The sequence below is a fragment of the Camellia sinensis genome, chromosome 1 (assembly GCF_055761805.1).
Source record: "Camellia sinensis isolate YWXY chromosome 1, ASM5576180v1, whole genome shotgun sequence".
Taxonomy (NCBI): domain Eukaryota; kingdom Viridiplantae; phylum Streptophyta; class Magnoliopsida; order Ericales; family Theaceae; genus Camellia; species Camellia sinensis.
Genome location: NC_138961.1, coordinates 253,924,551 through 253,951,903, shown reverse-complemented (window position 1 = coordinate 253,951,903; position 27,353 = coordinate 253,924,551). Strand labels below are relative to the sequence as shown.

At 38.2% G+C, this 27,353-nt stretch overlaps 2 protein-coding genes, 1 long non-coding RNA gene and 1 pseudogene across 6 annotated transcripts in view; 3 read left to right on the top strand and 1 right to left on the bottom strand.

Annotated features, from left to right (window-relative positions):
• The first annotated feature begins 408 nt into the window (after nucleotides 1-408).
• Nucleotides 409-11,478, top strand: LOC114290083 (uncharacterized). Of its 3 annotated transcripts, XR_014349210.1 has the most exons (4): nucleotides 474-1,214; nucleotides 1,440-2,286; nucleotides 11,057-11,128; nucleotides 11,217-11,478. XR_014349210.1 is itself a non-coding variant. In XM_028233977.2 (3 exons), exons 2-3 carry the CDS (start codon nucleotides 1,652-1,654, stop codon nucleotides 11,058-11,060), a joined length of 639 nt encoding a protein of 212 aa, XP_028089778.1. In that variant the 5' UTR covers nucleotides 475-1,214; nucleotides 1,440-1,651; the 3' UTR covers nucleotides 11,061-11,478. The 3 variants fall into 3 exon arrangements, 1 of the variants encoding a protein (XP_028089778.1); XR_003638870.2 differs by having other exon boundaries at nucleotides 409-2,286; XM_028233977.2 differs by having other exon boundaries at nucleotides 475-1,214; nucleotides 11,057-11,478.
• Nucleotides 4,675-10,546, top strand: LOC114290065 (putative LRR receptor-like serine/threonine-protein kinase RPK1 pseudogene; annotated as a pseudogene). The gene has a single exon (XR_014349207.1). The product of XR_014349207.1 is annotated as a putative LRR receptor-like serine/threonine-protein kinase RPK1 pseudogene (transcript).
• Nucleotides 11,479-11,802: 324 nt separating the features above from the next.
• Nucleotides 11,803-27,353, bottom strand: part of LOC114289925 (fanconi-associated nuclease 1 homolog) — a 50,094-nt gene continuing 34,543 nt past the window's right edge. The window contains exons 18-19 of the mRNA XM_028233780.2: nucleotides 13,555-13,763; nucleotides 11,803-12,278 (exon numbers count right to left, since the gene is read on the bottom strand). Coding sequence (XP_028089581.2) covers nucleotides 12,149-12,278; nucleotides 13,555-13,763 — 339 coding nt within the window. The 3' untranslated portion in view covers nucleotides 11,803-12,148. The remainder of the gene's footprint in view (nucleotides 12,279-13,554; nucleotides 13,764-27,353) is intronic.
• LOC114290104 (uncharacterized) lies at nucleotides 14,749-26,118 on the top strand. The gene is made up of 3 exons (XR_003638884.2): nucleotides 14,749-14,886; nucleotides 20,196-20,273; nucleotides 25,843-26,118. It is a non-coding gene; the product is annotated as an uncharacterized LOC114290104 (long non-coding RNA).

Genomic DNA, 27,353 nt, shown 5'->3' with positions numbered 1-27,353 from the left:
AGCTCGAAATTCGGTGGCTCGAATTTGGCTCGTTTTGGTGTCTTTTTTTTTTTTTTTTTTTTTTTCCCCTTTTTCCTGTGTTTTTGTTGCAAAAGGAAAAAGAAAAAGAAGGGAGGAGAAGAAGAAGAAAAATGGTGAAGAAGAAGAAGAAGGGTGGGTCTGCAGATCGGGAGGAGGGGGAAGGAGGAGGAAGAAGGAGAAGTGAAGGGGAGGGGCCATAAAAATCGGGCTGGAGGAGGAGGCGGGGCTGTGGGGCTGCGACGAGCTGCAGCGAGACTGCAACGGAGGAGGAAGAAGAAGGACTAGAGGGGAGCCGCGACGACCTCTACTCTCTCTTTCTCCCTCTCTCCTCCTCTTCTCCTCTCTTCTCTTTCGAGCCATTTTTCGAGCCAATTTCTCGAGCTATCAATCTTTTTCCTAATGGGAAATGAGCAAATTATTTTCTAAAAAGTAGGAGTAAAACTCTTGTTATAAGTGAAGCCGAAAAAAGTCATGGATTAGATTGAGAAGTACCTCCTTCTCTCTAGAAACGTCGTTTCTAGGGTTTTAGCTCTCAACACTTTGTTGACCAGCGGTGATCTCTCTTTTATCCATGGAAATCTCTCTTTTGTTTATGATTCGTTGAGAGCTAAGGGTTCTGTTGTGGTAGAAACTGATTGTATCAGTTCTAAGATTGTTAATCTCTCGAAGGACATCTCTGAGAAGGGTGTTAGTGCAGGGTCAAGGGTTTCGGCGGAATCGATTCAAGAAATTTCGGATCGATTTAGCGACCTTGTTGCACAACTTCGTCCAGATCCTCATTCGACTTCGGTGGGTCCAAGTCTGAAATGATCGGATCTGGTAAATGGAGAAGAGAGCTCTATGGTGTTGTTTCTCCCCGAAATCTCATGGTTGCACAATCTAGTGGTGTTAGCAGAGATGATAAAATGTTAGAACAGGGGTTGCAAGTCCAGGCTACCGAAGTTCATACAAGCTTTGAGGGGATAGGACCAAATCCTGATCTGAAGGAACAGGGCTCAGATGTTAGTGAAGCTGCTCTAGATACGGGGGATCTGAACTCTAATGTCACTAATTAGAGGTTTCAGTATGCTCGGGGTGGTTACCACGGTCATGGTAGAGGCGTTGCAGCCAATTTCAAGGGAGGTCGTGGAATGAATAGGGGCCAAGATACCAGAACATAGGCAAATGTTACGGCAGCCCCAGTTGGATTTGAGGTAAAGCTTCAATACTTTCCTCCTAAACTATCTCAAGATAAAATCATTGTTGAAATGCCCTCTGTCTCTCAACTCGCTAAATGGGAGTCAAGTTTGGTAGGGTACTTTATAGATAAACGACTTCCGTATACCCTCATTAAGAATAGTGCTTTTAATATGTGGAAAAACAAGGGGCTTCTGGAGGTTCAAATGAATGATAATGGTTTTGCTTTCTTCATTTTCAAGAATCAAGATTGCTGTAGAAATGTTCTGGATGGAGGTCCCTGATATATTGGGTGTTTCTTGCTTATTCTTAAGTTCTGGCATCGGATGATGAAATTATCTAAAGAAGACAAGAAGACCATTCCTGTATGGGTGAAGTTTTACAATGTGCCGATGGAATATTGAACTGGAGAGGGCCTGAGTAGAATTGCGAGTGCTGTGGGAGTTCCCTTATCATGGATCAACTAACTTCTTCAGGGGAGAGAAGTTCTTTTGCTAGAGCTTGTGTGAATATACAAGCTGAGTCTTCTTTTCCTGAGAGTTTTTTTATAACTAGTGAAGGAGAATCTGTTGAAATTAGAATGGAATATCAAGGTGTTCCGACTATGTGCTCCCATTGTTGTGTCTTTGGACATGAAACCAAAATCTGCCTATCTGCCCGAGTGTCAAAACTGTCTGAAACTCAAGTAAGTACTGCAGACAACCCTAGCAAGGGAGATGGCTGGACTACAATAAAGGATAAGGGTAAGAGGAAGGTTGGTGAACCCCGTCTTGCAATTAGCCCTGTATTACCAGTTAAAATATCCAGTTCATCTGCTGAAGGAGGTACTGAAATGAGGACTGTAACTGCTGAAGACTTTTCTAATAAGGCTACAGCTCAAGTGGAGATTGTCCTTTCTGCTGCACTGGACATTGCGAAACTTAGCCACCCTGGAGCTGGAGAGATCTTTCAAGGAGTGGAAAAAGCTGCGGTATTAGGGGAACTATCAACCGTAGTGCCCTTTAGCCATATGGAAAGAACCAATGCAACTGGGAGTTCCACAAAGAATAAATCTTCTGGCAAATCTGGCAGCCAGAAGAAGAAGAAGAGGTAAGCACCTTTTGGTTCTAGTTGTGTAGTTATTGTTTACTCATGTCTTTAAAACTAGCATCTTGGAATGTTAGAGGGTTCAACGATCCTTCTAAACATAAAAAGGTTCTTGATTTTGTGCATAAAGAGGACATTAAAATCATGATTATTTTGGAGACAAAGATAAAATCTACAAATGAAGGTAGAATTTTTGAAAGTTGCTTTAAAAATTGGAATCTTTTGTTGAACTCACAGCCAGACTTGAGTGCTAGGATATGGATCTGCTAGGATCCTAACTTTTGTAAAATCCTCTGCATTAAAATGTCCAACCAATTTATTTTTTGCAAGATAACTGTGCTTGATGGGGATGTTAGTTTTTTTGCTATTTTTGTTTATGCTGAAAACAAACATGCTTTGAGAGTCCCATTTCTTGATGAGCTTGTTTCTTTTGCTAGACTTTATTCTAGTTTTCCTGTTATATGCTTGGGTGATTTTAATGCTGTCAGATTCTCTCATGAAAAATTAGGGGGCAGTTCTATTTGGGATAGTTCTAAAGATTTTTTTAATACTAGAATTTTAGATTCTGATTTGGAGGACTTGTCTTTTAAGGGCTGTCAGTTTACTTCGTCCAATAAAAGATGTGAGGGTGATTTTATTTCTTCAAAGCTAGATCGAGTTTTGGTCAATGAGAAGTGGCTTGAGGCTCATCCTAATTCTTTTACTACCTTTTTGCCCTCTGGAGTGTCTGATCACTCCCCAACTCTCATGAATCTTGACCCTAATTTACCCAGTTCCAAAAAACCCTTCAAATTTTTTGACTTATAGGCAGATCATAAGGATTTTCTCCCTATTGTTAACGGGGTTTGGTGTAAATATTTTAAGGGATCCCCTACGTTTAGGGTTTGCCAGAAACTTAAAATGTTGAAACCTATCTTGAGAGGTCTTTATAAAAAAGAGTTCAGCAAGATATCCACTAGAGTTACTCATGCTAAATCTCACTTGGAGAGCTCTCAAATCAAATTGGATAAGGATTCTTTAAAATTTGGTCTTCAAGAAGAGGAGAGAATTGCCTATGCTAGGTATGTGGATCTTTGCAAAGTGGATGAGAGTTTGGCCCATCAGAAGTCTAGAATCCAATGGCTTGGGTTGGGTGATAGAAATTCTAAATTCTTTTTTAAGGCCATTAAGGGTAATATTAATAAGGGGAGAATTAGCAGTGTGGTGCTTTGTAATGGCAACAGGGTTAACAAAAGTGAGGATGTATACAATACCTTTGTTGATTCTTTTACTAATCTCTTTGGCAAACCTTTTTCTGACTGTTACAATGGCTATGAGAGAATTAATGATCTTGTTTCTCAAAGGGTTACCTCGAACCAATTTAATGACCTTGCTAGAGATGTTACTGATAAGGACATCCATGATGTTTTCTGGTCGTTAAAAGCTAATAAAGCTCCTGGTCCTGATGATTATTCTTCAGGCCTTTTCAAAAAATCCTGGGTGGTTGTGGGTCAGGAGCTATGAAGCACGGACATTGACACGGACACGGACACGGATACGGACACGGGACACGGCAATTTTCAAAAAATGGGGACACAGACACAGCAGGGGACACGGCGATTTTTTTTTATTTTTATATATATATATATTTTTATGTGTTATTATGTAGATTCGTATTAGACATTTTTCCTATAAATTAACATTAACATTAGAAGGATAAATAAAAAAATAAAAAAAAACAAAAAAAAGAGCTTAAATAGAATTTAAATAAAACAGAATTTAAACATATAATTAAAAAAAACAGTCTCATCTAAATAAAGAGTTTAAATAAAAAAAACAGAATTTAAATACAGTTTTATATATATACATATATATAAACATATAATTAAAAAAAAAAGTTCTTACATATATATATATAAACATATAAACAAATAAAAATAAAAATAAAAAAGAGTCATATATAATATATATCAAAAAAAAAAAAAAAAGAGGCTTATTAATATATATCAAAATAAAAAATAAATAAAAAAAAGAGTATGTTACATATAATATATAAACGTAAAAAAAAATAAAAATAAAAATAAAACTCAATCTCATCAGTCGAAAGCTGAGAGAGAGAGAGAGAGCGAAAGAGAAGGAGACAGGCGAAAGAGAGAGAGCGAGAGACGCAGAGAGGGGCTCACCTCGAAGACGACTGGATCGACTGAAGGAGAGACTGAGGGCTGCGATCGACGTCAGAGGGCTTCGATCGACGTCGGAGGGCTTCGATCGACGTTAGAGAGCTGCGATCGACGTCGGAGGTCTGCGACTGAGAGACAGCTTCGATCAACTTCAGAGGGCTTCGACTGAGAGAGAGAAGGTAGGTTTGATTTTTCTCCTTTTACTCAGTGTCGATTAGGGCTTGTTTTTTTTTTTTTTTTTTTACTTTATAAATATTATACTTTGACCCCAAATAAATATAAAAAATTCAAAAACGAGCCCTGCCGTGTCCCATGGCGTGTCCAGAAATGGACACGCGTGTCCAGAAATGGACACGCGTGTCCCCTCCGTGTCCCTGCCGTGTCCCCTTCCAAAAAAATCATTAAATTAAAGGGACACGCCATCTGGCGTGTCCCGTACGTGTCCACGGCGTGTCCCCGTGTCCCCGGCGTGTCCGCGTGTCGGACACTGCTATGGCATCAATTTTGGAGTGTCCATGCTTCATAGGTCAGGAGGTGGTTGCTGCTATTAAATATTTTTTCAAATCTGGAGAGCTCCTCTAAGAGATTAATAGCACCACTATTGCTCTTATTCCCAAGATTCCAAATGCTGAGAGAGTTGGTTAGTATAGGCCTATTTCTTGCTACAATACACTGTATATGTGTATTTCCAAGATTATTGCCAATAGAATCAAAGTTGTTTTACCTACCCTGGTCGACCATGTGCAGTTAGCTTTTGTCCATGGTAGGAGGATCTCCGACAACATCTTCTTGCCACGAGATTATGAGAGGTTATCACAAGAGTTCACCCACTCCTAGGTGTACTATGAAAGTGGATATCATGAAAGCTTATGATAATGTGAGATGGGATTTTGTTCTTGATGTTATGAGAGCTATGGGGTTTCCCCCCAATCTTTGTCTTCTCACATCTCTAGTGTAATTTAAAGTTTGGGTGAGTAGATTTGGCAGCCAAAATCCTAGCCCAAGTAAAAGCCACATTTTCTTTTCTAGTTGTGAGAAAAAGTTTAGGGATGAGATTACTCATATTGTTAACTTCAAGGAGGAATTCCTTCCTATTAGATATTTGGGGGTCCCGTTGAATTCCACTAGGTTGAAAGCTAGTGACTATAATCAGCTTGTTGAGAGAATCACTAAGAGAATTAAGAGTTAGACCAACAAATGTCTCTCCTATGCTGGCAGAGCTCAATTAATACAGTTTGTTCTGTTTTCCATACAGGTATACTAGTCATCTTTGTTCATTCTTCCCAAGAAGATTATTAAAGCCATTGAATCCCTTCTTAGGTCTTTCTTTTGGTCTGGCTGTGAGCTTAGAACCCATGGAGCTAAAGTTTCTTGGGAGAATATCTGTTACCCTAAAAATGAGGGGGTTTGGGGTTTAAATCTTTAGAGATCTGGAATAAAGCTGCCATTGCCAAGCACATTTGGTTTCTCTTTTCTGGGGGTGAACAATCAATGTGGTGTCAATGGGTCAAATCTTACTTGCTTAAAGGCAAGAGCTTTTGGAGGGTTAAAATGCCTAGTGCTCCTTCTTGGGTTTGGACGAAGATTCTGTCCCTTAGACCTATTATTTACCCTTTGATTAAGGACTGTGTTGGGAATGGGGAAACGATTTTCTTGTGGTTTGATAACTGGCGTCCCCTTGGGTCTCTGTGGGCTAAGTTTGGGGACCATATTATTGATGACTCTGCCCTTGGCATGGAGTCTAAGGTCAAAGATATTGTTGATAATACTAGTTGGAAATGGCCTACTGCTTCCTCTTGCGCTTTGAAGGAATTGATTGAGAGCACTCCTTCTACTCTTCATCCCAATAATGGCCCAGATTCTGTCAGATGGCTTCCCTCCTCTGATGGAAAATTTTCTATCATTTTTACTTGGAATTATTTGAGAAAGTCTGGGGATAGAATGCCCTAGGCTGCCATTCTCTGGGGCCCTCATAATATACCCAAGGCTAGTTTTGTAACTTGGATGGCAATCCTTGGTAGATTGAATATTGGGAATAGGCTGAGATTGTTTGGCATTTCTCAATATGCTAAATGTGTATTTTGCAAGGACTCTTGTGAAAATCACAAACATCTGTTTTTTGATTGCCTTTTTCTTCTAAAATTTGGACTTGTATTCAATCTAAGTTGAATGTCTCTTGGCCTGTTCTTCAATGGCCTGGTATCACTCAGCTTGTGGCTCTATCTGCTAAAGGTAAATATATTAGAGCTATTATTGTCAAATTGGCCTTCACTTGCACCGTATATCAACTGTGGATTGCAAGAAATAATAGAATTTTTAGAAAAGAGATGATTCCTGAGGAGGTTGTTATTAAATGCATTGTTGATATGATTAGATTTCGTATAATGTCTATGACTAATATTCAAAGGCATTCAAGTGATAGTTGGTTCCTAAATTCTTGGAGGCTACCCCACTCCATTTTGAAGACCACACAGCCTTTGAGTAATGGGAGTTTAGTACATGTGGGTTGAGTGAAGGCGAGCATAAATCTGAGGGGTTATCTAATTTTTTGCTATTTTTTGCAGGAAATTGGGTTGTTCTATGTCTGCATTGAGAGGGTGAAATTACGTTATCTGAGCGTTGGGTGTTTTTTAGCTATATACACTTCCTAACCATCATCCACGGCCACATTGAGTGCTAACAATTATTTTTTCCTATTATTATGTTTCTTTGCAGGTTACATGGAAATGATTTGTTTTGAGTGTTATGAGATCCGATATAGTGGGCCGAGTGTTGTGAGAATATATATTGTGTGTTTGTGCAAATATACAGTCACTGATGTGTATTTTTTGCTGTTGTATAGCTGGCATTTCTGGAACTTAAGTAAGTGTCTATCTTCAGTAGGGTCTTCTAAATTCTAGACAATGGCAGCAAGGAGGGATGGTTGCTTTAGGCGCCTCAAGCGTGAAGAAAGGTTTTATTTAAATTGTATATATCCGTTGAATCTGATATACTATGGTACTGCCTTTGACCATGGTATACTTTATGACGTGTTATTGCTTTCAAACCTTAAGATATTTTGGGCGTCAAAGGCAAGTCTCAAGGGTAGGTTGCCTGATAACTGGAGGAACGATAATAGCAATAATACCTATTATTGATCCCTGAGGGTTGTCAATCTGGGGCAAAATTATTTTACTGCTGACCTACCTCAGAATATGGCCGCAGTGCAAAAATTTCACTGGGATTTGAGTTCAAATGGTTTGCAGCGGTACCTTCTTTGGCACCTGCAAGTTCCATGTATGGTGTATTTCAATTAGGGGTGCAACTTGGGCGGGCTTAACCCGAGCAAGCCGAACCCAGCTCGAATTTTTTTAGGGCTTGGACAAGATATTTTCAAATTCGGTACTAGCTAGGGCAAAAATTCAGAAGCCCGAATTAAATTTGGGCGGGCTTGGGCAAAGATGTCGAACAACCCGAGCAACCCGAAGCCCGAATTATACATATACAGATATATAAAAATATTAAATATACATATAAATTATTAGTCATTACATGATATTAACGTAATTTAGATTATTAAATCATTTTGAATATATATTATATATACAAATAACATAAAATCATACTTCTTCCTTTTTCACTCATAAATTGTAAAAACTACTATAGTGGCATCTCTCTTACATTATATAAATTATTTGTTTTGATGGTATTATTGATTTTCTATATAAAAAAAATGTAAATAGAGTCAAATTTTAATAATTTAATAAAGCAGCTACGCGCGCACGCGCGCACACACACACACACACGCAAAACAACTAAAATTCATTTACAATTCGGGCAATTTGAGTTTAACTCGAGTCGGGGTTGGACAGGAAACCTCAGGTTACTATTCGGGCCTAGACAGGTCTCAGCACAACATCGACTGGACTGGGCTTGGACAACCTCCTAACCCGACCGAACCAACCCAAGTTGCACCCCTAATTTCAATGTTAGCAGAAATTCGTTGTCGGGTCTTCTTTCAAGATTTAGCAACAATACCAGTTGTGATATTAGCATTATTTCTTATGGGAAAGATCCTAACTTGTTATACGAGGAAGATGTTTAGATAGCGTACTCTAACATACCTGTTTGGGGTTCTTAGATGAACACCTTCTTCGAATCTAACTCAGATGATCATTTATCTATGGTCGTCCATGATTTTAGTTAGAATGGCTTCTCTGGTTCTCTGTCTTTCTTCTCATTTACGAATAAGTTCTTACTGACCATTGGTAAGACCTCATACAAATTGTTGGTGAACAATAATATGTTTAATGGGTCTCTTCTAGGAGATCTGCAGAGCTTTTCAGCTAACTTGAGTGCTAACCAAATATCTGGTGCACTATACCCAAAGTTGCTCCTTGATTGCATATAGTTAACCGTTTTTGAAGCAGCACAGAACCGTATTGGTGGGTCAATTCCTCCCAAGATTAGCATCTTGAAGATGCTTCAATTTCTCAACTTAAGTAGAAACTTGTTGTCTGGATCCCTTCCTATTTAGTTAGGAGAGTTTAAGGAATTGGAGTTGATTTCTCTCCAAGACAACAATTTGACTGGAGAAATCCCAACTCAGCTTGGTCAATTAACTTCTCTCATGGTTTTGGATCCCTCTCAAAATGCCCTAACTGGATCCATCATTGGAAGCTTAGCCGATGCTACAAGTCTTCAAGTTATGTTGATGGATCACAATAGGCTTTCTGGGGAGATTCCTGCATCTTTTTCAAAGGTTCACAATCTTATTCAACTGGATCTTTCTTTCAATAACCTTTTAGGTCATATACCTCATCTTTAGCACGCAAATGATTTTGATTGTTTTGGAAGGAATTGATTTTTAAGTTTGTGCCGAACTGGTACTCAACACCACTAACTGGGCTTCCAGTCCCACTCAAGTTCAGAAGTGGCACAGTCTAAGTAAACTAAAGTCTTTTGTAATAGTGATGGCCATTTTTGTATCTTTTGTGCTTTTTGTCTTAGTAGTTATAGTTCTTTTCCTCCCCATTGGAAGGGGAAAGCTTAGTAGACTCACTAGCCTAAAAAAGAAAGTTGTAGTGACCTTTGCATACACTCCAACTGAACTGAATTACGACAACATGGTTAGAGCAACTGAGAATTTCAGTGTCCGCAACCTAATTGGCACAGGAGGTTTTGGGTCAACTTACAAGGCAGAATTGGTCCCAGGCTTCCTTGTAGCTGTGAAGAGGCTCTCAATTGGTAGATTTCAAGGCATTCGCCAGTTTAATGCAGAGATACGAACTTTAGGAAGAAAATTTGGCATAAGAACCATGTGACTCTCATTGGGTACTTTGTGGGAGAAGCTGAGATGTTCTTGATTTACAACTATCTTTCTGGTGGAAATCTTGAAACCTTCATACATGAAAGGTCAGACAACAATGTAGAATGGTCAGTGATCCACAAGATAGCTATTGACATGGCCCAAGCTTTGCCTTTCCATCATTACTCAGTGTTTCCTGCATAGTTCATCGTGACATCAAGCCTAGCAACATCTTACTTTATGAGTAGTTTAATGTGTACCTGCTAGACTTTAGGTTAGCTCAGCTTCTAGAAGTTTTTGAGACCCATGCTACCACAGTTGTAGCAAGCACATTTGGGTATGTGGCACTAGAATATGCAACCACTTGCAGGGTTTCTAACAAGGCAGATGTTTATAGTTTTGGGGTTGTGCTCTTGGAACTGATGTCATGAAAGCAGTCGCTCAATCCATCAATTTCTGAGTATGGTAATGGGTTCAATATTGTTGGATGGGCTAAATTGCTAATCGAGAAGGGATGTTCTTCTGAGCTCTTCTCCCCAAAATTGTGGGAAGCTGGGCCTAAAGAGAGTTTGTTGGGGATTTTCAGACTTGCATCATCTGCATAGTGGAATCGCTTTCTATTTGCCCATCAATGAATCAAGTCCTTGAGAAACTGAAGCAGCTTTATTCTTAAAAAATGATCAACTTTTTCTCAACGCCTGGTTCTAGACAATAATAAGGTCATCATACTTTGTCTATGCTACTGAGGTCAGGCCATTCGTTGATGGGTTTAATCAGTATCATATCCTTCTTCTGATTCTAGAATTGCAAATATATTTCTTGGCTTCAGCTTAATGCTTCATTATTCATATCATTAGACTTCATTTTCAAAAATATAATCTTGTATATTTATTTTTTTGGTTTCAAAATTTTGAAGTGTGAAACACAGTCAAATGCACCTTTTTGGTCAATAGCAGAGAATCAGACATTTGCATCTTTGATTGGAACCTATAACTTGAAATCCATTTCTGCAATAGTGCCCACAGATATGATAATTAATGTATTACATCCAATTACTCTGGAGACTACCCAATTTTCTAAATCTACCAAACAACTGTTCTTGACTTATCTTGTTCTCAATTTTCATGTTTTGCAATCTATATATTTTGCAATATACGTAATGTGTATGCATGTGACCACATGGGCATGCTGGCTAGAATGTTATCTGAAAAGCATGGCTAACCTCCAAGAATGTAACAGTTAGTGTAGTGTTAATCTGAAGCCCTGCTTGATGGCTTTTACATTAATCATTGATATCTTCTCCAGTAACTTTTTTTGTTTTTTACAGGTAACGTAACTCGCACACATGGAGCTTTCATCACTAAGCATCACAGTTTGGTGGTTCTTCACACGACTTAAGGTTGCATGCAATTTGCATTAAACTTTTCCATTTTCTTTGCTTTTGATCAAAGTGATAAGCCACCCCATGCACCTTTTTCCTTTTGCAGAATCAATCAGCATGCTGTTGAGGCAGCAAAGCATATAGGAAGCCTTATGTTAGTATTGGCAGTGTAAAACCAATTACTAGTTGGACATTTTGTTGTCATGCTGAATTCAGTGGAGTTGTAAATGTACTGCACTTGCTCGTTGCTGCTAAATTTGAGCTGCCAGTTCATGTGGTTCAGCAATTTTGAACTAACAGTACACTAGAAACATTGTATATGGTAACACATCTTATATTATTCAATTTGCATAACTTTCTTGGTATAATTTATGAGTTGGAAAACAATACTCTCTCAACACCATCTCTAAGCCACCAAAGGCATAAATATGGATGCTGGCACATACAGTCCCTCTCCACAATAAAACTTCAGCTTTGAAGTTTGAGAGATGGGATTGTAAGAAACTAGACCTTTTTACTACTACCAACTCAATCACCACCATGTATCAATATCATTAACCATGTGACAATAGGATTATGAATCCATTAGGGAAAATTTGGTAGTGGGCCACACAATGCTTGATACGACTAATTAATTTACTTTCCAATAAAAACAAGAAAAGAATACTATATTTACACCTTGCAAGTAAAAATTTAATCAAATGCTCTTGAATCTCTGTTATTGAAAAGGTTTTCCCATAAAATGGCAACATAAAGATTTACATTATTCAGGAAACCTTGGAAAGTCAAGCAGACAACATAAAAGAAAAATTAAATGACAAATAAATTTATAAAAAGTAAAAGGGACGAAAAGCTTACTCTAAAAATATTACATATACTAATGGACTAGTGAAAAAGAAAACAAATCCTGAGCACGCATCCATGTAAGTAAAGGTGCTCGAGAGCAAAATGATTGTTGCATTGCATGTGGAGATCTTAGGTAGAGAATTTCAAAGCACTCTCTTAACCGGACATGGGAGCAGCAGCAACAGCAGCAACTTAGGTTCTCAAAAAAACATCAAGGAGCAATAGCACTCTGTTTAGCCTTAAGGACAAGCTCCTCAGTGGTGGTGCCAATGATCTCATTAGCATGCTTAAGACTGACACAATAATATCTTCCAATCGAATCCTGTATTGAAATATTGCACTCTCATCAAAAGAACAAAACCCCACACACACACACACACACACATAAAAAAAAAAAAAAAAAAAAACTGACACAACGATAGTTAGGTCCGCAAGTATCAGTTAGGTTTTGCATAGAGAATGCTTTACTGAAACTCTATCCTACAGAGAGTAATATTATCAAATTATCTGTATGAAACTAGGGCCATAATTCATCTAGTTCAATGAACAAACCACATGTCTAGCAAAGCTAGATCCCTTGGCAAGGGTAGGGTTTCTGCTCAGTGCATCCCCTTACTAGTGTTAAACCCACAAAAATTCATTTGAATTGAAGAGAGAATAAACATATTAATTCAAGTATCACCTACATTACCAGGAAGGAGAAAAGGATGATCTCACCCGAGCAATAATCACTACACCAAAATTGAATTTTTATGGCTTACAATGCATGCCGTAAAAACTCTTTCATGACATGCACACAAAAGCCATTATATGACATGCCGTAGAAAGTTGAGCATCATTTACGGCATGCGGATAAAGTTGTAAAAAGTAATAAATTAAACATTAATGACATACTTTGTATGTCGCATATAACTTTTTACGACACTTTTGTCATGACATAAATCATTATATTTTTCATGGCATAATTTTGCATGCCGCAAAAGGTTATTTTTAATATATTGATGGCATACTTTGTATGCCGTATATAATATTTTACAACATTTTCTTGCATGTCATAAACCATCACTTTTCACGACATAATTTTGTATGCCGTAGAATGTCATTTTTAATATATTTATGATATACTTTGTATGTTGTATATAATCTTTTACGGCATTTTCTTGCATGTCATAAATCATTACACTTTTCATGACATAATTTTATATATTGTAGAAGGTTATTTTTAATATATAATATATATACAAGAATATAACTTTAGCTAACAATATATAGACAGTAGTTTATAAAATACAACCTGTTTACAAACCAAGCAGAAGCAGTAACTATGAAGTAAGCAAAAAAATCTAATATTCATACACCAAACAACTTGCATACTAACTTTCAGCCTCAACTTCTATCATATCAAGCTGATAACAACCTCAAACATACAAATCAAAAAAATACCCAAATCATAAGATTCACTAATCTCCAAAATACAACTTTAAACATCCAAAAAGTAAAACTACAAATCGTAAATCAATTAATCTAATATTTAGTCCAAAATAATGAATTGACTAGGCCATGCAACTGTACTTCCTACTGCATCTTGAAGATCATACATTTCATGAGTAGAACGAAACAACGGCACGTTGACTGTTACGTGGTTCACCCATACTTTCCAACACAAAGGTCCAAGAGTCACATGATGCACCTTTGACTTGGGATCCCTTGATGCAATTTGGCCTTCTACAACCACCAAGTTTGTCCCCTCCCAATGCAACAACTTGCATTTGACATTCTCTAAGTTCGACACACCATTACTTTGATCCTAACAAAATTAAGAGTACAAACAGTCATCCCATTTACCAAGTATTAGTTCAACAAAGGAAATGAAAGTGTCAAAAAGCTTCAAGGAGAACTCACTTATATATGTCATCAATGTCAGAAAAGAAAATTTCAACCTAATGAATAGATATTTTGAGGTGGTCACACTTACGAGTCTACTCAACCTGATGAATTAATAAAAACTAAATGGACATTCTAATTCAAGTGGATCTCTAATAAGTCCCTCAGTTCTTCACTAAAAACTAATTTGACATAAAAAAATAGAATTGCTTTAATAAGAAACAGGGAGAGCACCTAAAATGCCATTTACCATTCTGTATGGAAATAATTGGTAGCTATCGTCTCCTTATGTTTATTTTCTAATCAAAATTTACATTGATCTTGATTTGTTTTGAGGGATAATTTTGGAAAATCACAAAGCACGACAAAACTTATGTTCCTACCAAACTTGGTATACATAATATGTATAGACATACAAATGTTTTGAAACAACAAAAGTAGGAACAAAACAACATTTTTTTTCTTCAATACTAACTGGTCAGCAATTATTCCTTTTGAGGTCTGGCTAGCCAATGTCCAATGTGTGTTTTGCAAAGATGCAACTGCATTTAGATAGTAAGAGAGAAGTACTTTCCCAATGTTAATGTTCATAGTTTTAGAAAATAAGATTAAGAAAATCCCAAATATTCCCATGATAGACAGGGTGTGTTATGTTTATGTGTTCTTTGTATGTTGCAAAATGAAAACAAAAAAGTAAATTATAATAATAAAAAAACAGAAAACGAAAAAATGTTGCCGGACACCAGCTCTGTTGTCACTGGTACCCTCCCCACTTGGTCTTGGTTTCATTGTAAAATCCAGAAAATGAAACATCAATAATGTCACTGTCTCTACAATCCCTCCAAACAAGGCCTTATCAAAACAAAAGGCACAGAAACCTTATCTTGAAAACTAGAAATAGCTATGGTAACAAAATTAAAAACATATCTACATGGTTGCTTAAACCCATTTCAGCTGAGAAACAAGAAACAGAGCTTTGAAGCAGAGCAGCCATGGCAACCTTAAGCAGCCAATTTCATATCACAAGCCATTCAACTTATCAAAATGTCAGATCAAGGCCGTCTATCTCTTGTCCATTGTCTCTCTCATTTACGTTTTCTCGCAGAATTATAGCACTCACTAATACACAGGAACACTAAGATATACATATTATATATATTGGTTATTATTCACCAACAATATATATATATATATATATATATATGTGGATAGTTATAAATGGAGCAGCCAAGAAAAAACAGAAAGGTTTCTCATTCTTTTCACCCTCATTTTATTTCCTTTCATGACATGAAGCTTTTGGTGTTTCTAATACTTAGAAAATATGAGGAAGAAGAACTCCGAAAATATGAGGAAGAAGGAATATATTTCTGTTATATTCAAAACTTCTTATTTTACAAGACCAAATGACACTCCTTATATAGGAGATATTACAAACATCATTATAACCCATTATATGCCACTTACATATTATATATTACCACTATCTACCACTATCTACCACTATCATATTATATACATGCCACTATCTACCACCAACACCACTATCATATTCTATACATGCCACTATCTACCACCAACACCACTATCATATTATATGCATCAACACAAATTTCCAGCACTCCCCCTCAAGTTGGTTTGAAGATATCTTCCATAGCCAGCTTGCTAGTCAGCTTATCAAATTGCTTCTTGTGTAGTCCCTTCGTTAACACATCAGCTAATTGTTCACCTGTTGGAAGGTAGGTCATACAGATTATGCCAGCATTGATTTTCTCCTTGATGAAATGTTTATCCACTTCTATATGTTTTGTGCGATCATGTAGAACTGGATTATGAGCTATAGATATAGCTGCTTTGTTGTCACAATAGACCTTCATAGGTGTCGGGTGAGAAAGCTTTAATTCTTCAAGAATTCTTTTAATCCACATTACTTCACAGATTCCATGGGCAACAGCTCTGAACTCTGCTTCTGCACTACTTCTAGCTACCACATTCTGTTTTTTACTCCGCCATGTAACTAGGTTCCCACCTACAAAGGAGCAGTATCCGGATGTTGATCTCCTGTCTGTAACACTTCCTGCCCAGTCTGCATCTGTGTATACTTCAACTTGAAGATGTCCATGTTTCTTGAACAGTAAGCCTCTCCCTGGAGTTCCTTTCAAATATCTTAAGATCTTATAAACGGCCTCAAAGTGCTCTGCCCCTGGTGAGTGCATGAACTGACTTACCATGCTGACTGCAAAGGCAATATCAGGCCGCGTATGAGACAAGTAAATCAATTTCCCGACAAGTCGCTGATATTGTTCCCTCTCTTTGACTTCTTCAGCCTTAGCAGCTTGTAACTTCAAGTTAGGCTCGATCGGAGTCTCCACCATCTTACAACCAAGCATACCTGTTTCTCCAAGGAGATCAAGAACATATTTTCTCTGATTAACGAATATACCTTCCTTGGATCTTGCAAATTCCATTCCGAGGAAATACTTGAGAGCTCCCAGATCCTTAATGTGAAATTCTTTTGCGAGTTTCTCTTTGAGGGCTGCTAACTCTGCTTCATCATTACCAGTTAAAATGATGTCATCAACATAAACAATCAAAATTGCAATTTTACTGTTTTTTGAATGTTTATAAAATATTGTGTGATCTGCTTGACTCTGCGAGAAGCCACAACTGATAACTGCCTTCCCAAAGCGTTCAAACCACGCTCTTGGTGATTGTTTGAGTCCGTATAATGACTTGTTCAATCTGCATACTCTGTCGCTTCCAAGTCTCTGCTCAAATCCCGGCGGTAGGCTCATGAACACCTCCTCTTCAAGATCACCATTGAGAAATGCATTCTTAATGTCAAGTTGATGTAGAGGCCAATCTGAATTTACTGCAAGAGATAACAGTACTCTGATGGAATTTATTTTAGCAACAGGAGCAAACGTCTCCTGATAGTCGATCCCATAAGTTTGAGTGAAGCCTTTAGCCACCAGTCTCGCCTTGTATCTCTCAACGCTTCCATCTGCGTTACATTTTATCGTAAACACCCATTTACACCCAACTGTTTTCTTGTCTTTGGGTAGATCAACTATCTCCCAAGTACCACTTCTCCTTAAAGCATTCATCTCCTCCATGACTGCTAATTTCCAATTCGGATCATCCAATGCTTCCTGTATATTTCTTGGAACAAACAAGTGTGAAATCCTAGATGTGAAAGCTCTATGGTTTTTAGACAGTCTTTGATAGGAGAGGTAATTTGCAATAGGATGTTTAATGCAATTTCGGACACCTTTCCTAATTGCTATAGGAACATCAAGGTCGGAAATAGAAGGAATAGGATTACCTAAAATTTCGATGCCAGAACTCGGGTGGACATTCGGGTCATTAGGATGGACATTCAGGTCATTATTCTTCAGATGAAATCGCTTCCTAGTATAAACCTGAAGCTCAGGATTTAGATCATTTTGTAGTACTTCTCCCCCTAAACAAGAATCTTCTTGACTAGGCACCATAGAACTTGGTTCTCCTAAGTGATCATTATCAGACAGATGTGGTTTTTGTGTAGGATAAATGACATTGGGGAGCGGGATAGAAATATCCCAAAAACGGTCTTCTACTCCACTTGTCTCCCCCTGAAGAGAAGTGTTGGGGAAATAGGATTTTGTTTCCACAAATGACACATTCATACTCACATGAAATTTCTTGGTTTGAGGATCGAAACACTTATACCCCTTTTTGTTTGAGGAATATCCCAAAAAAACACATTTTATAGCACGGGGGTCAAGTTTTGAACGAAATTGACTAGGAACATGAACATAGGCAGTACATCCAAAAACTTTGGCGGGTAAATCAGAAAACAACCTCGTGTCAGGAAAAAAAGCTTTGAGACAATCGAAAGGTGTTTTGTATGTTAACACCTTTGTAGGCATCCTGTTTATCAAATAAGAGGCTGTTAAAATTGCTTCACCCCATAAATATTTAGGAACATGCATGTAAAACATTATAGCACGTGCAACTTCAAGTAGATGTTTATTTTTTCGTTCTGCAATGCCATTTTGTTGAGGGGTATCCCGACATGTAGATTGATGAAAAATTCCCTTTTTTTCCAAAAACTCACCCAACTGCTCATTGAAATATTCTGTTCCATTATCAGAATGTAAAATACCAATTTTGGTTTGAAATTGGTTTTCAATCATATTGTAAAAATTTGTGAATAAATTTTTCACGTCAGATTTTTTGTTCATCAAATAAATCCAACATAAGCGGGTATGGTCATCAATAAATGTAACAAACCATCTTTTACCAGAAAGAGTAGTGATTTTAGAAGGGCCCCAAACATCACTATGAATCAAATAAAAAGGTTTGGAAGTCTGGTAAGGTTTTGGCAAATAAGTAGAGCGATGAAATTTTGCAAAAATGCAACTTTCACAATGAAAAGAAGAACAATCAATCCCTTTAAATAATTCTGGAAATAAATGTTTCAGATAAAGAAAACTAGGATGTCCTAGCCTATAGTGCCATAGCATTATTTTTTCTCGAACAGAGATTGAACTAGTACTATTAAAGCTCTGAGCTTTTTTATTACTAACAGGTACTTCATCAAAGTAGTAAAGACCTTCAAGCATCCTAGCACGCCCAATCATCATCCCCGAGTTCTGGTCCTGAAATTCACAATGGGATTCAAAAAATGTAACACGACAATTAGAATCCTTAGATAGTTTACTGACAGACAAAAGGTTACAGGCTAAGTTGGGGACGTGAAGAACAGCATTGAGATTAATTTTCTCAGTTAGTTTAATAAATCCTTTTCCTGCAATAGGTGAAAAACTACCATCGGCTATTCTGATTTTGTCATGACCAGAACAAGGGAAATAGGTACTAAATAAATGGGAAAAACTAGTCATGTGATCGGAGGCACCGGAATCTATGATCCACGGAGAGAAGTTTAGGCAAGAGAAGGCTTTAGGATTTCTACCTGTTTGTGCCAACAAAACACTAGGAGTACTGGATGAGGAGTTGAATTTTATCAGCTTTAAGAGTTGATCAATCTGCTCTTTGTTGAAGGGACCTGAATTGGCTTCATTAGCGGTAGGAAAGCCACGATTCTTCTCTCCTTGTTTGCTGCTTTTCCAGTTGACAGGTTTGCCATGGATCTTCCAACACGTTTCGCGTGTATGGCGAGGCTTGTTGCAAAAATCACACCAGACCCGTGGCTTATCATCAAACCTGCGCTGGTAATTTGCAGCCTTGTTGGCCGCAGCATCGCTAATTAAAGCAGAAATTTCAATTGATTCACCAGTACCTTTTTTCTTAAGCATGACGCTCCTTCGGCTCTCTTCCCTTCTGACTTCGGCAAATACTTCGCCAATGGATGGGAGAGGAGGTCTGCCAATAATTCTTCCTCGCACTTCATCGAACTCAATGTTGAGGCCGGCAAGAAACTTGTAAATACGGCTGTCTTCCACAGTTTTCTTGTGGTGGTTGCAGTCGTCAACCGATTTCCATTCGTATGTGTTGAAGATGTCAAGATCCTGCCACAACCTTTTCAACGAATTGAAATATTTGGTGACGGAATCATCTCCTTGACGAATCTCTCCCAACTTCAAAGTTAATTCGAAAACTTGAGATTGATTTCCTAGGTCAGAATACATCTGACTAACATTATCCCACAATTCTTGTGCAGTAGGATAGCACATGTAATTAGAGCTTATATCCTCCTCCATAGAATTGACCAACCATGTCATAACCATGGAGTTTTCAGCGTCCCAACTGTCGAACAGCGGATCATTAACAACAGGAGCCTTCTTGTCACCAGTGATGTAACCGATCTTTCCTTGCCCACGGATATACATCCGGACAGATTGTGACCAGCGGAGAAAATTATCACCATTTAGGCGGATGGTGGTGATTTGGACAGAGTGAGAGTTGGACGTTTTCACCGGAATGGCAGCGGCAGGGGTTGAAGTGGTTTCGGACGTGACTTCCAACATGGCTATGACGGTTTTAGGGCTGCTGCGTTTTTTGTTGCTCTGATACCAACTTAGAAAATATGAGGAAGAAGAACTTCGAAAATATGAGGAAGAAGGAATATATTTCTGTTATATTCAAAACTTCTTATTTTACAAGACCAAATGACACTCCTTATATAGGAGATATTACAAACATCATTATAACCCATTATATGCCACTTACATATTATATATTACCACTATCTACCACTATCTACCACTATCATATTATATACATGCCACTATCTACCACCAACACCACTATCATATTCTATACATGCCACTATCTACCACCAACACCACTATCATATTATATGCATCAACACAAATTTCCAGCACTAATCATTTCTAATTTGTGCACTTTTTAGAAGGTGTGTGACATGGAAGAGCCTCTTGAAATACCCATAATGAATGATCTCACAATGGTATTGGGTTCCATATCTCAGGTATTGCACTGCAATTACTCTTCAAAGTACAGGCTCTTTTTATTAGCACAAAATCATCAATCAAAACAGCAATTCTATATATTTTTCATCAAGCCTCCACTCAAATTAAAGGCTTTTAAAAGCCCGCTGTCAAAGTGAAGGCTTCACTTGAGAATTTTTTGTTGGCCCACTTTTTTTGCCCAAGTGACATGATGTGAAAAAATTGACCCTAGATTGCAAAATGGTTTCTAAAACATACTAGCTTAGGAAATTTTTTAAGACTGACAACAGAGTGATCTCTATCGACAATATACTAAGATTTGTCTACAGGCAATCATGTTATGCATTGTAACTTATACACACCACTAAGCAACCAAAAGTTTCTAATATCCTAAACATAAACCAGTGCAATGATTATATCTCCATGCATGCTAACCACAACCTAATCCCAATCTGACAAATCGTCAACTCAGCAAGGACATGTGTGTTTGGCCTCACCTAACTACAAAAACAGGATTTAAGAATCAACTAGTTTCAGCATTTGCTTCTCTATATCCTTACTTCTTATACCAGATTGGGCTGAATTTTTTATATCCTTACTTCTTAAGAATTATTATACATTCGCTATTCAACATTTACAAAGCGAAATTTTCAAAAGTGTTAACATTTCATCCCAAACATAGCAACCTAGAAACCAAAAGCAAGTAAAATCAAAAGATCAGATTTGGGCAAGCTTAACCTTCCTTCCCTTGCAATGTTTGAAAGCAAAAAGCTCGTATATATCAATCTCTGCTAGAATGATATCAATGGCCTGATGATCTTTCTGAAAAATTCAGTTCTCCATAAAATCAAAATGGGAAAACACAGAAACCTTAATGTTCAACAGAAAAAAATCACAAAAAATTTAATTTCCCCTTCTTACACGTAAAATAGAACTGGATTAGTTTCCACCTCACTATATGAACTATATGAACTTCATGAATCTATGATTGTTAAGTAGAGAGGCAAATCAAAAAAGAACCAGCCAAGCTGAAGTCACAACCCATACATGCTTTCATTTAGAATGTACAATCAATCATACTGGTTAAATGCACATCATTTTCTTCCATTTTACAGTAAACAATAATAAGGTACCAAATGCACTTCATTTTCTTCCATTTTACAGTAACCTTGGCTGAGGAAACAAACATATTTAAGTGAAATCGTTCTGAAGTTCAAGAAGAAGAGATCAAATTGTTCAGGTGGGAATTTATTACTGTAAGAAAAATTGATGTATATTATTGATTGATTAATATTTGTTCTGTTACAATGGATTGATTATATAGATGTAGGTTAGGTGGTGGTAGGTGAGGAGTAGGTGAGTGTAGTAGGTGAGTGTGTGGTAGGTGATGGTAAGTGTGTGGTAGGTGATGGTAAATTCTAACAGCCCCCCGCAAACTCAAGGAGGATAGAAACTAACCAATTTGAGTTTGAAGAGAGGAACAAAACAAGAAAATACATAAAAATAAAAAAAAAGATAGGAGACACTGTATGGTCGTGTCAGACCGTTGGTGAAGACACTGAAATGTGGTGTCATAACGTGGTAGAAGACACTGTATGGTGGTGTCATAACGGTGTAGAGGACACTGGATGGCGGTGTCAGACCGATGTAGAAGACAGTTTATGGGGTCATGTCGGACCGTTGTAAAAGACAGTTTACGGGGTCATGTCGGACCGTTGTAGCAGACAATGTCGGGACAGTTTACAGAGTCTTGTCGGACCCATAAGGGAGCTAACCGGAATCAATGTCGGGACAGTTTACAGAGTCTTGTCGGACCCATAAAGGAGCTAACCGGAATCAATGTCGGGACAGTTTACAGAGTCTTGTCGGACCCATAAAAAATACACTGTATGATGTCGGGACAGTTTACAGAGTCTTGTCGGACCCATAAAAAATACACTGTATGATGGTGTATATAGGCTGCCCAAATATATATATATGGATATATATAGTGAGCCCTCAAAAGTCGCGCCCTCAAAAGGCGTGCCCACTTCATCAAAAGGCGTGCCTGACAGAAAGCGTCGAGCCATCAAAAGGTGAGCCGGAGACGCGGCGAGGCACGTGAGCGACAGAGTGGCGTGTCGGCCGCGTCGTCAGTGTCAATATAAACCAATGCGGAGGCGGAGGAAACCAAACCAGACTGAAACCTTTGAACTGGTCATTCTGAAACAATCTGTAAATACTCTGTATCCAACCCTTCTCGGAAACACTCAGCAACCCAAAAAACATGGCCTCTTCTTCCCGTTCAGCTACCCAGAACATGGCCTCATCTTCCCGAGGTCTGCTCACTCTCTTTCCCGACCTCAACGAGTCAACAGGAGAGATAACAGGTGCGGTGGCCCGTGAACCTCAACCAAACACCTCTGGTTTTGCTCCGTTGAACTTTCCGATGCGGTCGGTGGAGCAAAGAATGGCAGTGCAGTCGGATGTGGAGGCCAATCAGTATACCTTGAAGTCATGTGTGGAAACCATGACTGCGGTTACAAATTTGTCGAACCGGCTGCAGAGTAGGGCAAATGAGGTGCAGCAGTTAAACTCCCAGCTGGCTCTGCTTCAACGCATGTATAAGGATGCGCGAGCAGAGATAAGTGTGCTAAAGGCAGAAAACAAGGAGCTGAAGCGGAAGGCCACCGTGATGTTCTGATTTGGAGGTCCACCATATGCTGTAGTGGAGGAACAGGGTGGAGTGATCGTGCCCAGTGGAGTGGGAAACACGGAGGCAACACCGTCAAGGGCCGCCCAGGACGGAGGCAAGAAGAAAAGACCGGCGGCAGAGTAGAGAAGAAAAATCCCGCCTGTGGATGTGGTTTTGTTGTTTTGGTTTGTTTGTTGGTGTTTTTTTTTTTTGGTGTAAAATTGTGATCGGGGTTGATTCCTGAGATGAATAAAATATGATTTGGTGTGCAAAGCTATATGGTATGAAGGGAATTGGAAAAAGATTAAAAAGAATGTGAAAGAAAAATAAAGAAAAAATAATAAAAATATATTTGAAATCAAAAAATGAAAGATGGAGGAAATAAGGAAAGTGGTTTGGAGAAAATAAATAAAAATAAAAATAATGGAGTTGGAAATCAAACGGAGGAGAGATGAAGATTTTTTTTTTTTTTAATTTTAATATAATATAATAAAAAGAGATTAAAAAAAAAGAGGATTTAGAGAAAAATAAATAAAAAAATAGATTTAGAAATTAAACGGAAGAAAGAGTGAGGAGAAGCCCACGTGGGTGGCTTTGTTTTTTTTTTTTTTTTTTTTAAGATAAAATAAAATAAAATAATAAAATAAGAAAAGTGTCATAAAAGGGATGCACATGGGTTCTGAGGTGGTTCATAATAATAATAAGAATAAACGGAAGTGGGAATAAAAGGGATGATTGTAAGAGATAGTAGTGTGTGAATCTGTGAGTGGGGTGCAAAAAGAGGAAGGAAAGGGTTGAAAAGTGGACAAAGATGTGCATGTCCTTGAGTGGAGAGAGGAAGTGGGTTAAAAAACAAATGGTGGGAGATGTAAACCGAGAGAGAGAGAGATGTAAACCGAATCTGAGCTGGAGAAAAATATCCTTTGCAGGGTCAACAACATCGAAAGCCATCAGCGTCTTCTTTGCTTAGCACGTTTCCAAGACTGTCCACCTTTTATCTTCCATTTCTCCACCCCTCCAGGACGGTTCTGTTCTTCACTCTCTCGAACCTTGCGCTTCCTGTACTCCCCAAGGGTATGATCAGAGAGTAGCTCATCAGCAAGGGTTGCTTTCCTCTCCTTCTTAGTAAGCCGACCTGTGAAGAAGTCTGATGCCGACTCTATCACTGTGCCCACCTGGAAATACATGGGAACTGTTCTCGATTTTGAGTCACCCTTCTTGTAGTGTCTCTTTGGATCAATGACGCTCCTCAACTTGAGTAGCTGGAGATCTTTCTTCAACTCAGGGATGAGGGTTTGGGCCACCATGTCAAACCAATTCTTCCCAACAGTATCTTTGAATTGCTTCCTCAGTAATTTGTGCAATTTTTTAGGGTTGTTCGGTGGAACAAACAAGCCTCCTCGAACTTTGCCTGAAAGTAGTAGTAGTAGTGCTGTGGTATATAAATCTAACACAAAGCTCATAGATGGAAGAAGGTGGTGGTATTTTGGTGGGCTATCTGTGGCAATTGGAACTTCTGTGTTTGATGGAAGTAAGCTTGGGATTGAGCCATACTCTGTGGAGGTGTTGAAAATTCCAGCGGGCAGCAAAGGCATGGGTGCCAGCCGACTGCCCGCCGGAAAAAAAAGGAATATAGGCCTAAATCTTATTGCTCTGATACCATGTAAGAAAAATTGATGTATATTATTGATTGATTAATATTTGTTCTGTTACAATGGATTGATTATATAGATGTAGGTTAGGTGGTGGTAGGTGAGGAGTAGGTGAGTGTAGTAGGTGAGTGTGTGATAGGTGATGGTAAGTGTGTGGTAGGTGATGGTAAATTCTAACAATTACCTAGGGTAGAGGCCAAGAGTTTAATTGATCATCTGTATCATGAAATAGACGTCGAACTCGGTGAAAACAAGAGCTTCAATTCCATGCCTGATGTAAAATCTATCAAATTAATCATCTGTAGTCTTCCTTCTGATCACGTAGCAGATATATATATATATATATGCAGTTTGTGGCAAAATTCAAGGAGACATCAAAAGCTGCAGCAGCTCGCTCGCTCACCACAAATATCATTAAATTAAATTTAGAAGCTCTATTATTGTTGTCCTCAAGGAGGTTAAAAATGCATTAAATTTAGTACTGGGTACACTACTCGTGAAATAAAATAGCCAAACACAAATTAAATAACATCAAGACGTGAGGATGACAACAAAATTATCCATCAAACTTTAAAGGATCCAAGCCAAGGGGGTAAATTAAATTACAAAAACTACGACAATCTCATAGTGAGGTATTATTTCACAAGGAAAAACGGTGTACTTAATATTTTCTAGAGAAAAATTAATGTGTCTAGTTAAAGATGCAAAGTAATGAAAAGCATAAATCAAGAGAGGGTCAAGTATATCAAAAAGGAAATCATGAGAAAATCAAAGATTAAAAAAGATAGAACCAAAGATTAAAGTAAAATAAAGAATGCCAAAGAACAAATCATGGAAAAGATTAAAATGATTCCCATGTGGTATCAGAAGACCTATTCTTCATTCTGCTAGGCTTCCCATGTGGAAAAGATTAAAGTGCTGCACAGAACTAAGTGCTACCATGCGAGTCACCTCTAGAATTCATGCGAGCCACTTCTTGAGTTCGTACATTCTGATAAGGGCTTAATGCCATTTTGACAAGGGCTTAATGCCATTCTGTTAAGGGCCAATTTGTGAATATGTGAACCCACCAAGCCAAGGGCCAATCTATGACGTTGTGAATCGACAAGGCCGTTCTGAATATGAGTACAGAATCAGATTAACTACCTGTCTCTTACATTATACATGCATTGCTCCGCATCATAATGCAAGTTGAACATTGAGTTATTTAAGTACTATTATTCACTGTGATTGTCTCACTCTGTATTTTGTCTGATTCTGTAGGTAATAACTATGGAGGTCAGCCATAACCCTCGATGCTCGTCTCCCTTTGTCAGCCTCTGTATGACCAAGCATTTGGGTGAAGCCTACCCGTTTTTATGAATTATACTAAGTTTGACTTGTACTCTGATTGTCTATAACATGTTGAAGTTTCCAATGTTTTTGTTATTCGCCCAAACAAGGGGCGGGATTGTATGTGTATATAAATATGTATCATTTGATGCACTGTTTGTGATCCTGGTATGGTAGTGGTCGCTCAATGGATGTAGTTTCTTTTTATTTCATGTTATTTTATAATATATAATGCTTCCGTTCAGGCCCCATATGTAGGTATACCGAATTTTATGTCCGTTTTTGAAGTGGTCATACCTAAACTTCTAGGGGCGAGTTTGGGGTGTGACGTGGATGTCTATGTACTCGCTCTGCATGAGTATGCAACAGGAAGATTTGCCTGGTTTTGTGATTGTGCTAACAAAAAACATAAGAAGTGCAAGATTTTATTCTTCTATAATCAGCTTCCTCGAATTCATTTTACTTTTCATAGTAAAAATGTGATGCACACTGACAAAGTATCAAAGAACCTTGAGAACTCCATGCCAATTCAGGATGAGGTTGTAGATACTGAATACCAACATTCAAGACTCATTCAGTATTAGTCAATACATGGGATGTGTTTGAATTTCATTTATTTCATAAACAATTTCGAATAATGCATTTTAAAAGCCCAAGAGAACGGTGGAGGAAAGAACCTTTTATATTGTTTAGACTGGAAAGCAAATACCCCAAAGCAAAGACTGTCAGCTATCAAACTGCAAGACCAAGATGATGATATTCAAAACCTGAGTTACCTGAGTTCCATATTTTGAAGACGGATCCGTTCCACATATAAGTCATCCTACTCTGCCTCAGAAATAAATTCATCATCTTTTTTCAGATCTTTCTTGCGCCGTGCATTTGACTTATTGAACAGAACTCTTTCTAGCCTGCAAGCATTACAACCCCAGAAGGTAAAAAAATTAAAAAAAAAAAAAGGGCATGGTAGCTTATTCCAACAGGATGAGGTACATTCAAGAGCATTTACAGACAGCCCTGAACACTCTGACATCTGATCACAGTTAAACATGTGAAAGTTACTTGCACAAGGGTCAAGATAATGGCCAAATACTGCTGATGTGTCCCAGATGTTAACTCACCTAGTCTTTCTCAAAAGCGATGCCCACAAGCGTTCAATCGTCCACTTTCTCCATGAAGTAGTTAGTTGTCCGATCAATTCCAATGCCAAGGCAGAATATTACGTACTGCAAGGGCATTTACAGACAGCCCTGAACTCTCTGACATCTGATCACAGTTAAACATGTGAAAGTTACTTGTACAAGGGTCAAGATAATGGCCAAATACTGCTGATGTGTCCCAGATGTTAACTCACCTAGTCTTTCTCAAAAGCAATGCCCACAAGCGTTCAATGAGCATGTCCACTTTCTCCACGAAGAAGTAGTTAGTTGTCCGATCAATTC